Below are 12,240 nucleotides of genomic sequence, written 5' to 3' on the forward strand. Positions count from 1 at the left end.
ACTGTCAGTCTGACTGTCACACACACACACCCACACACACACACACACACATCCTTTTATATCCTGTTTCTTTAAATAAATAAATAAACACTATTGCATTGTGTCAGTTCACATGGTCTTTGATGTAGAATTAATGTAACATGATGATACATTCCTCAGCATCAATACAATACATTTTATTACAATCAATTAAACAATGAATTAATCTGAATTTTTAATTGTTTCTCCAGATGGCTTTTTCAACTACTACTTATGGTAAAGGAAACTTTGGAAAGGTGTATAAAGTAACCTTTGGAAATACCCGTGCAGCTCTTAAGAAAGTGCCCTGTACTGTCGTAACTAAAGAAGAAATTCAGAAAGAGAAAAATATATATCGGTGAGTATTTGTATATACGCTCAAAAAAATTAAAATGATTTTTTTTTTTTTTTATGAACTAATGCAACACAATTCTTGCACATTTTGCACAACTTAACTGCATTAAATTCACCCAAATTTATACACTTCATATATTTATCCTGGATACTGCCTTTTATGATATATTTCATATTTTGCACAAGTGATCTTATTGTAGGTCATTGCGTCATTCCAATGTGGTGAAGCTCCTGGCAGATCCCTGGCTGGACTCTAATGGTATGTGGAACATTCCCTTGGAATTAATCTCTGGGAAAACTCTGGAAAAACTTATGTTCAGCTCACAGTCATACATGAAGGTAAAATTAAATTTTATTGATTTGTTTGTTTGTTTGTTTGTTTTGTTAAAAATTCAAAGATTCATTCATTTTTAACTGATATTTTCTTAAAGGTACACTATGTAACTTTTGGCCCTTTAGCAGTTAATAAACAATAAACATGCATGTCTGCGTGACTGTGTATATGACCCTTCACAATAGATATTGCTTTACACTGAACTCTGTTAAGCCCCTTTCACACAGATATTCCGGAAAATACACGGATAAAGTGACCCGGGATTTGACCCGGGTTCGTTTGATTTTGGTTCATTCACACTGCCAGTGATTTTCCGGAATCAGAGAGTTCACACACAACCCGTAAAAATTCCGTAAAGACACGTGACATCGATGTGACTTGTAATGTCTCCGCAGCGTGTTAAGTTTGCTTATGAGCTGCAATTTCTCTCTCTAGAAACCACGCTTGTGCATTTTTTCTCTGATTCGATCATAAACTTGCGCATTACGTACCGTTTCACAGCTGGCGAACGATCGCGGCTTCAGCGTCATCACTACGACACGGCATTGTTACGGCTTTTGTTCACACAGCGCGCGTTCCGGGACTGAACACGGCAATGTTACTAGGTCCCCAACCCGGCATCGATCCCGGCATCAATCCCGGGTCGTGTTTGCGTTCACACAGAAGGTGTTCTGGCAATTTGCCGGCAATTTGCCGGGTTCAAAGCGCTGTGTGAAAGGGGCTTTAGAGAGCTACTAATGACAATTAACCTCTACAATAAAATACCTTACTCACCTGTTGAAAAACGGCATCTCCGCAAAGTTTTTAACCTTTCAAATCCATCAGTTCTCACCATGTCCGAAAAGCTAAGCCATGTTGATTCTTGTTTTATTAAGAGCTCTGTCGCATTCTCTTTTTTTGCCAGCGTAGTTCACGATTCCCCAGAGGTTAGAGATTTAGCGTGCTGCATGTTAGTGTTGTCAAAAATATATATTTTTTGATAGGTATCGATACTGAAATATCTAAAATGGCTCCAATGCTCATTTTCCACAGTTTCAATTTGATTCTGTCCGACAGCAAGTTGATACACACCTTCCTCTCATTCGCTCGTCTCATTCGCTCGTCTCATTCCCTCGTCTCATTCCCTCGTCTCATTCGCTCGTCTCATTCCCTCGTCTCATCTCATTCGCTCGTCTCATTCGCTCGTCTCATTCCCTCGTCTCATTCGCTCGTCTCATCTCATTCGCTCGTCTCATTCGCTCGTCTCATTCGCTCGTCTCATTCGCTCGTCTCATCTCATTCGCTCGTCTCATTCGCTCGTCTCATTCCCTTGTCTCCTTCCCTCGTCTCATTCGCTCATCTCATTCCCTCGTCTCATCTCATTCGCTCGTCTCATTCGCTCGTCTCATTCCCTCGTCTCATTCGCTCGTCTCATCTCATTCGCTCGTCTCATTCACTCGTCTCATTCGCTCGTCTCATTCCCTCGTCTCATTCCCTCGTCTCATTCGCTCGTCTCATCTCATTCGCTCGTCTCATTCACTCGTCTCATTCGCTCGTCTCATTCCCTTGTCTCATTCCCTCGTCTCATTCGCTCATCTCATTCCCTCGTCTCATCTCATTCGCTCGTCTCATTCGCTCGTCTCATTCGCTCGTCTCATTCACTCGTCTCATTCCCTCGTCTCATTCGCTCGTCAAATTCGCTCGTCTCATTCGCTCGTCTCATTCGCTCGTCTCATCTCATTCACTCATCTCATTCACTCGTCTCATTTCCTCGTCTCATTCGCTCGTCTCATCTCATTCACTCATCTCATTCGCTCGTCTCAGTCGCTCGTCTCATCTCATTCACTCATCTCATTCGCTCGTCTCATTCGCTCGTCTCATTCGCTCGTCTCATTCGCTCGTCTCATTCGCTCATCTCATTCCCTCGTCTCATTCGCTCGTCAAATTCGCTCGTCTCATTCGCTCGTCTCATTCGCTCGTCTCATCTCATTCGCTCGTCTCATTCGCTCGTCTCATTCCCTCGTCTCATTCGCTCGTCTCATCTCATTCGCTCGTCTCATTCACTCGTCTCATTCACTCGTCTCATTCCCTCGTCTCATTCCCTCGTCTCATTCGCTCGTCTCATCTCATTCGGTCGTCTCATTCACTCGTCTCATTCGCTCGTCTCATTCCCTTGTCTCATTCCCTCGTCTCATTCGCTCATCTCATTCCCTCGTCTCATCTCATTCGCTCGTCTCATTCGCTCGTCTCATTCCCTCGTCTCATTCGCTCGTCTCATCTCATTCGCTCGTTTCATTCACTCGTCTCATTCACTCGTCTCATTCCCTCGTCTCATTCCCTCGTCTCATTCGCTCGTCTCATCTCATTCACTCATCTCATTCACTCATCTCATTCCCTCGTCTCATTCGCTCGTCTCATCTCATTCACTCATCTCATTCGCTCGTCTCATTCCCTCGTCTCATTCGCTCGTCTCATCTCATTCGCTCGTCTCATTCGCTCGTCTCATTCGCTCGTCTCATTCGCTCGTCTCATCTCATTCGCTCGTCTCATTCGCTCGTCTCATTCCCTTGTCTCCTTCCCTCGTCTCATTCGCTCATCTCATTCCCTCGTCTCATCTCATTCGCTCGTCTCATTCGCTCGTCTCATTCCCTCGTCTCATTCGCTCGTCTCATCTCATTCGCTCGTCTCATTCACTCGTCTCATTCGCTCGTCTCATTCCCTCGTCTCATTCCCTCGTCTCATTCGCTCGTCTCATCTCATTCGCTCGTCTCATTCACTCGTCTCATTCGCTCGTCTCATTCCCTTGTCTCATTCCCTCGTCTCATTCGCTCATCTCATTCCCTCGTCTCATCTCATTCGCTCGTCTCATTCGCTCGTCTCATTCGCTCGTCTCATTCACTCGTCTCATTCCCTCGTCTCATTCGCTCGTCAAATTCGCTCGTCTCATTCGCTCGTCTCATTCGCTCGTCTCATCTCATTCACTCATCTCATTCACTCGTCTCATTTCCTCGTCTCATTCGCTCGTCTCATCTCATTCACTCATCTCATTCGCTCGTCTCAGTCGCTCGTCTCATCTCATTCACTCATCTCATTCGCTCGTCTCATTCGCTCGTCTCATTCGCTCGTCTCATTCGCTCGTCTCATTCGCTCATCTCATTCCCTCGTCTCATTCGCTCGTCAAATTCGCTCGTCTCATTCGCTCGTCTCATTCGCTCGTCTCATCTCATTCGCTCGTCTCATTCGCTCGTCTCATTCCCTCGTCTCATTCGCTCGTCTCATCTCATTCGCTCGTCTCATTCACTCGTCTCATTCACTCGTCTCATTCCCTCGTCTCATTCCCTCGTCTCATTCGCTCGTCTCATCTCATTCGGTCGTCTCATTCACTCGTCTCATTCGCTCGTCTCATTCCCTTGTCTCATTCCCTCGTCTCATTCGCTCATCTCATTCCCTCGTCTCATCTCATTCGCTCGTCTCATTCGCTCGTCTCATTCCCTCGTCTCATTCGCTCGTCTCATCTCATTCGCTCGTTTCATTCACTCGTCTCATTCACTCGTCTCATTCCCTCGTCTCATTCCCTCGTCTCATTCGCTCGTCTCATCTCATTCACTCATCTCATTCACTCATCTCATTCCCTCGTCTCATTCGCTCGTCTCATCTCATTCACTCATCTCATTCCCTCGTCTCATTCGGTCGTCTCATTCGCTCGTCTCATCTCATTCACTCATCTCATTCACTCGTCTCATTCGCTCGTCTCATTCGCTCGTCTCATTCGCTCGTCTCATTCGCTCATCTCATTCCCTCGTCTCATTCGCTCGTCTCATCTCATTCACTCATCTCATTCACTCATCTCATTCCCTCGTCTCATTCGCTCGTCTCATCTCATTCACTCATCTCATTCCCTCGTCTCATTCGGTCGTCTCATTCGCTCGTCTCATCTCATTCACTCATCTCATTCACTCGTCTCATTCGCTCGTCTCATTCGCTCATCTCATTCCCTCGTCTCATTCGCTCGTCTCATCTCATTCACTCATCTCATTCACTCATCTCATTCCCTCGTCTCATTCGCTCGTCTCATCTCATTCACTCATCTCATTCGCTCGTCTCATTCGCTCGTCTCATCTCATTCACTCATCTCATTCACTCATCTCATTCGCTCATCTCATTCGCTCGTCTCATTCGCTCGTCTCATCTCATTCACTCGTCTCATTCGCTCGTCTCATTTGCTCGTCTCATCTCATTCACTCATCTCATTCACTCGTCTCATTCGCTCGTCTCATCTCATTCACTCATCTCATTCACTCATCTCATTCACTCGTCTCATTCGCTCGTCTCATCTCATTCACTCATCTCATTCACTCATCTCATTCGCTCGTCTCATTCGCTCGTCTCATTCGCTCGTCTCATTCGCTCGTCTCATCTCATTCACTCATCTCATTCACTCATCTCATTCCCTCGTCTCATTCGCTCGTCTCATCTCATTCACTCATCTCATTCACTCATCTCATTCCCTCGTCTCATTCGCTCGTCTCATCTCATTCACTCATCTCATTCGCTCGTCTCATTCGCTCGTCTCATCTCATTCACTCGTCTCATTCGCTCGTCTCATTCGCTCGTCTCATCTCATCTCATTCACTCGTCTCATTCGCTCGTCTCATTTGCTCGTCTCATCTCATTCACTCATCTCATTCACTCGTCTCATTCGCTCGTCTCATCTCATTCACTCATCTCATTCACTCATCTCATTCACTCGTCTCATTCGCTCGTCTCATCTCATTCACTCATCTCATTCACTCATCTCATTCCCTCGTCTCATTCGCTCGTCTCATCTCATTCACTCATCTCATTCGCTCGTCTCATTCGCTCGTCTCATTCGCTCGTCTCATCTCATTCACTCATCTCATTCACTCGTCTCATTCGCTCGTCTCATTCGCTCGTCTCATCTCATTCACTCATCTCATTCCCTCGTCTCATTCGCTCGTCTCATCTCATTCACTCATCTCATTCGCTCGTCTCATTCGCTCGTCTCATCTCATTTACTCATCTCATTCGCTCGTCTCATTCGCTCGTCTCATCTCATTCACTCATCTCATTCACTCGTCTCATTCGCTCGTCTCATTCGCTCGTCTCATTCACTCGTCTCATTCCCTCGTCTCATTCGCTCGTCTCATCTCATTCACTCATCTCATTCGCTCGTCTCATTCGCTCGTCTCATCTCATTCACTCATCTCATTCGCTCGTCTCATTCGCTCGTCTCATTCGCTCGTCTCATTCGCTCGTCTCATTCACTCGTCTCATTCCCTCGTCTCATTCGCTCGTCAAATTCGCTCGTCTCATTCGCTCGTCTCATTCGCTCGTCTCATCTCATTCACTCATCTCATTCACTCGTCTCATTTCCTCGTCTCATTCGCTCGTCTCATCTCATTCACTCATCTCATTCGCTCGTCTCAGTCGCTCGTCTCATCTCATTCACTCATCTCATTCGCTCGTCTCATTCGCTCGTCTCATTCGCTCGTCTCATTCGCTCGTCTCATTCACTCGTCTCATTCCCTCGTCTCATTCGCTCGTCAAATTCGCTCGTCTCATTCGCTCGTCTCATTCGCTCGTCTCATCTCATTCGCTCGTCTCATTCGCTCGTCTCATTCCCTCGTCTCATTCGCTCGTCTCATCTCATTCGCTCGTCTCATTCACTCGTCTCATTCACTCGTCTCATTCCCTCGTCTCATTCCCTCGTCTCATTCCCTCGTCTCATTCGCTCGTCTCATCTCATTCGGTCGTCTCATTCACTCGTCTCATTCGCTCGTCTCATTCCCTTGTCTCATTCCCTCGTCTCATTCGCTCATCTCATTCCCTCGTCTCATCTCATTCGCTCGTCTCATTCGCGCGTCTCATTCCCTCGTCTCATTCGCTCGTCTCATCTCATTCGCTCGTTTCATTCACTCGTCTCATTCACTCGTCTCATTCCCTCGTCTCATTCCCTCGTCTCATTCGCTCGTCTCATCTCATTCACTCATCTCATTCACTCATCTCATTCCCTCGTCTCATTCGCTCGTCTCATCTCATTCACTCATCTCATTCGCTCGTCTCATTCGCTCGTCTCATCTCATTCACTCATCTCATTCGCTCATCTCATTCCCTCGTCTCATTCGCTCGTCTCATCTCATTCACTCATCTCATTCCCTCGTCTCATTCGGTCGTCTCATTCGCTCGTCTCATCTCATTCACTCATCTCATTCACTCGTCTCATTCGCTCGTCTCATTCGCTCGTCTCATTCGCTCGTCTCATTCGCTCATCTCATTCCCTCGTCTCATTCGCTCGTCTCATCTCATTCACTCATCTCATTCACTCATCTCATTCCCTCGTCTCATTCGCTCGTCTCATCTCATTCACTCATCTCATTCCCTCGTCTCATTCGGTCGTCTCATTCGCTCGTCTCATCTCATTCACTCATCTCATTCACTCGTCTCATTCGCTCGTCTCATTCGCTCATCTCATTCCCTCGTCTCATTCGCTCGTCTCATCTCATTCACTCATCTCATTCACTCATCTCATTCCCTCGTCTCATTCGCTCGTCTCATCTCATTCACTCATCTCATTCGCTCGTCTCATTCGCTCGTCTCATCTCATTCACTCATCTCATTCACTCATCTCATTCGCTCATCTCATTCGCTCGTCTCATTCGCTCGTCTCATCTCATTCACTCGTCTCATTCGCTCGTCTCATTTGCTCGTCTCATCTCATTCACTCATCTCATTCACTCGTCTCATTCGCTCGTCTCATCTCATTCACTCATCTCATTCACTCATCTCATTCACTCGTCTCATTCGCTCGTCTCATCTCATTCACTCATCTCATTCACTCATCTCATTCGCTCGTCTCATTCGCTCGTCTCATTCGCTCGTCTCATTCGCTCGTCTCATCTCATTCACTCATCTCATTCACTCATCTCATTCCCTCGTCTCATTCGCTCGTCTCATCTCATTCACTCATCTCATTCACTCATCTCATTCCCTCGTCTCATTCGCTCGTCTCATCTCATTCACTCATCTCATTCGCTCGTCTCATTCGCTCGTCTCATCTCATTCACTCGTCTCATTCGCTCGTCTCATTCGCTCGTCTCATCTCATCTCATTCACTCGTCTCATTCGCTCGTCTCATTTGCTCGTCTCATCTCATTCACTCATCTCATTCACTCGTCTCATTCGCTCGTCTCATCTCATTCACTCATCTCATTCACTCATCTCATTCCCTCGTCTCATTCGCTCGTCTCATCTCATTCACTCATCTCATTCGCTCGTCTCATTCGCTCGTCTCATTCGCTCGTCTCATCTCATTCACTCATCTCATTCACTCGTCTCATTCGCTCGTCTCATTCGCTCGTCTCATCTCATTCACTCATCTCATTCCCTCGTCTCATTCGCTCGTCTCATCTCATTCACTCATCTCATTCGCTCGTCTCATTCGCTCGTCTCATCTCATTTACTCATCTCATTCGCTCGTCTCATTCGCTCGTCTCATCTCATTCACTCATCTCATTCACTCGTCTCATTCGCTCGTCTCATTCGCTCGTCTCATTCGCTCGTCTCATTCACTCGTCTCATTCCCTCGTCTCATTCGCTCGTCTCATCTCATTCACTCATCTCATTCGCTCGTCTCATTCGCTCGTCTCATCTCATTCACTCATCTCATTCGCTCGTCTCATTCGCTCGTCTCATTCGCTCGTCTCATTCACTCGTCTCATTCCCTCGTCTCATTCGCTCGTCAAATTCGCTCGTCTCATTCGCTCGTCTCATTCGCTCGTCTCATCTCATTCACTCATCTCATTCACTCGTCTCATTTCCTCGTCTCATTCGCTCGTCTCATCTCATTCACTCATCTCATTCGCTCGTCTCAGTCGCTCGTCTCATCTCATTCACTCATCTCATTCGCTCGTCTCATTCGCTCGTCTCATTCGCTCGTCTCATTCGCTCGTCTCATTCACTCGTCTCATTCCCTCGTCTCATTCGCTCGTCAAATTCGCTCGTCTCATTCGCTCGTCTCATTCGCTCGTCTCATCTCATTCACTCATCTCATTCACTCGTCTCATTCGCTCGTCTCATTCGCTCGTCTCATCTCATTCACTCGTCTCATTCGCTCGTCTCATCTCATTCACTCATCTCATTCACTCATCTCATTCGCTCGTCTCATTCGCTCGTCTCATCTCATTCACTCGTCTCATTCGCTCGTCTCATTCGCTCGTCTCATCTCATCTCATTCACTCGTCTCATTCGCTCGTCTCATTCGCTCGTCTCATCTCATTCACTCATCTCATTCACTCGTCTCATTCGCTCGTCTCATTCGCTCGTCTCATTCACTCATCTCATTCGCTCGTCTCATTCGCTCGTCTCATCTCATCTCATTCACTCGTCTCATTCGCTCGTCTCATTCGCTCGTCTCATCTCATTCACTCATCTCATTCACTCATCTCATTCACTCATCTCATTCACTCGTCTCATTCGCTCGTCTCATTCACTCATCTCATTCGCTCGTCTCATTCGCTCGTCTCATTCCCTCGTCTCATTCGCTCGTCTCATCTCATTCACTCATCTCATTCGCTCGTCTCATTCGCTCGTCTCATTCGCTCGTCTCATCTCATTCACTCATCTCATTCGCTCGTCTCATTCGCTCGTCTCATTCCCTCGTCTCATTCGCTCGTCTCATCTCATTCACTCATCTCATTCACTCGTCTCATTCGCTCGTCTCATTCGCTCGTCTCATCTCATTCACTCATCTCATTCCCTCGTCTCATTCGCTCGTCTCATCTCATTCACTCGTCTCATTCGCTCGTCTCATTCGCTCGTCTCATCTCATCTCATTCACTCGTCTCATTCGCTCGTCTCATTCGCTCGTCTCATCTCATTCACTCGTCTCATTCGCTCGTCTCATTCACTCATCTCATTCCCTCGTCTCATTCGCTCGTCTCATCTCATTCACTCATCTCATTCGCTCGTCTCATTCGCTCGTCTCATTCCCTCGTCTCATTCGCTCGTCTCATCTCATTCACTCATCTCATTCGCTCGTCTCATCTCATTCACTCATCTCATTCGCTCGTCTCATTCCCTCATCTCATTCACTCGTCTCATTCACTCATCTCATTCACTCATCTCATTCCCTCGTCTCATTCCCTCGTCTCATTCACTCGTCTCGTCTCATTCGCTCCAGTTGAACAAAGTTGGTGTTACAGGGCCTGAATTATAACAAATATTACACATTATGTAACTCATTCCCGCAGCTTTGACCCTCATTGCTCTTGACTAAATAACTTTATTAACTTTAATTGTAAGGATTATTCTTTAGCCTTTTTAACTTTTTTTCATGCTCATCCTTTCATGAAATCATGCTTCCTTTTAGCAACAAAATTACCCCATTGTAAAAACACAAATACATTGAGTGAGCAAACATTTAGGTGAGATAATTATAAAAAAATACATTTATATATGAATCTGGTCATCATATGATGGACAAAAACATATATTAAAAATATATATATATGGCAGGTTTTCCCCGTGGTTACGAAAATGGTATAGAGTATCGATATTTTTCACGGTATCATATCCAAATTCTAGTATCAGGCGCATATGCAATTTCCTGTGAAAACCATCCCGACAGAAAATATACACTTACTGGATAGTAGGCTTACCATAGTGAATCAGGGTAAGACAAAAACACATTTTGGAAGAAGGATTGATAATGTATTGACTCATTATTTAAATTTAGCAAACAAAGTTATACATAAAACCTAGCATAGTACACTAAAACAATAACCATTAAATAATGCATCTCATCCAAAAGGTTCCAAAAGATTTTTAATCGTGATGCAATAGAAAAAACATTTTGGAATCACTAAAGAACATTTTTTAAACATTTTTCCTTAGTGTAAAGAATATTTTAATAATCTGAGGAACCTTTTTCCACTATAAGAACCTTTTGTGCAATGAAAGTTTCCATGGATATTAACAGTTCTTCAAGGATTATATATTAATTTATTTTATTTCTCTACAGCTAACAAAGCCAGTCATAATCACTATTATTAATGGTATGTGTGAAGGCCTCGCTTACATGCACAGCAAGAGCATCGTCCACCAGGACCTCAAGCCTGACAACATCATGGTGAGATATGCTTTGTGTGTCGAGGGTTTTTCCCAAACAGTTGTCCTGTGGACAGATGATGTTTCCCCCCACATATAATTTTAAGTCAATTTAAAATATTTTGAGGAATTTTTCTCTAGAAATGTATCTTTCTAAAAAAGTTTATTTCAATCTGCTCTCCTAAATGTCTAATTAGCTCTATATTCTGATATATAAAATTGTACTGTATCTCAATATGGAAAGTTATGAATGAACTTCAATGGTTTTTCAGTGCATTTTACTAGTCATGAGTGACTCATAAACTAAAAATCCCAAAACAGTTGACTCTTATCAGCTCAGTCATTACAGTGTGTCTCGTTCACAGGTGGAACACAGCACTTATCGGGCCGTCATAATTGACTTGGGACTCGCCAGGTTTCAGAAGAACGGCCTTTGCTTTGGCACAGAAGGAGGCAATTGGTGTTACTCCGCTCCGGAGATTTTCCAAGGAAAATACAGAGACCAGTACTCTGATGTGTGGGCGATGGGGAAAATCCTAGCAGAGCTCCTGATCGTGCCCAGAGCGAGACTCCCTCCTAACATCACCCCTGTTTATGTGGTTGCAGCCATGAATATGTTTCCATATGGTCTCCCGGTCTCTAGAATGGTGAACAGACTTGTTTTATTCAGACCTACAATGGCGCAGATCTCAGGAAAGATTGTTCAGGCGGGGAGATTGTGGATTATGTTACTAGCTTTTTAGGGAATGAAGGAATAGCTTTTTAAAAGATTCTCACGAAGCTTAGATTTGCAATGAGTTTATTACTATTCTACATTTAGAAAACAAACTCCTTACATTTCACTCAATTCAGTAAAATCGAATTATTAATCAACTAATATATTAAAACGAACAACACAACTGTTTGCCACTGTTTGAAAAATAAATGATCATTTCAAATGAAGCCTGTTTTTATTCCATTAAACAGACACTGTTTATATACCTACCACAGATACCTATCTGACCGCTACCATTTTGTCTATTTAAATGGAGAAAAATCGATCATAACTCCAGTAAACTATGGAGTGCCGCAGGGATCTGTGTTAGGCCCTCTGTTATTCTCAATATATATGATGCCACTCGGATATATTATAAGGAAACATGGAATTTGTTTCCATTGTTATGCTGATGACACTCAAATATATATTTCATCACAGCCGGATGAAACCGCTAAATTTTCCAAATTGACAGAGTGTGTTAAAGATATAAAAGATTGGATGACGCGTAATTTTCTTTTATTAAATCCAGACAAGACAGAGGTAATACTTATCGGTTCAAAAAACCGCCCACAAAACCTCGCACAATACAACTTTAACATCATAGGATGTCCTGTTACTTTATCCTCTACAGTAAAAGACCTGGGTGTTATACTCGATTGCAACCTGTCTTTTG

The 12,240-nt window shown here is 44.6% G+C and overlaps 1 protein-coding gene across 1 annotated transcript; it reads left to right on the forward strand.

The window, feature by feature from the left end:
* The first annotated feature begins 235 nt into the window (after positions 1-235).
* On the forward strand, positions 236-11,796 carry LOC309484491 (uncharacterized protein). Its single transcript, XM_082150865.1, has 4 exons — positions 236-376; positions 573-711; positions 10,725-10,832; positions 11,176-11,796. Exons 2-4 carry the CDS (start codon positions 634-636, stop codon positions 11,551-11,553), a joined length of 564 nt encoding a protein of 187 aa, XP_082006991.1. The 5' UTR covers positions 236-376; positions 573-633; the 3' UTR covers positions 11,554-11,796.
* Positions 11,797-12,240: the final 444 nt, after the last annotated feature.

Source organism: Leuciscus leuciscus (genome assembly GCF_965113295.1).
Source record: "Leuciscus leuciscus genome assembly, chromosome: 20".
Lineage (NCBI taxonomy): Eukaryota > Metazoa > Chordata > Actinopteri > Cypriniformes > Leuciscidae > Leuciscus > Leuciscus leuciscus.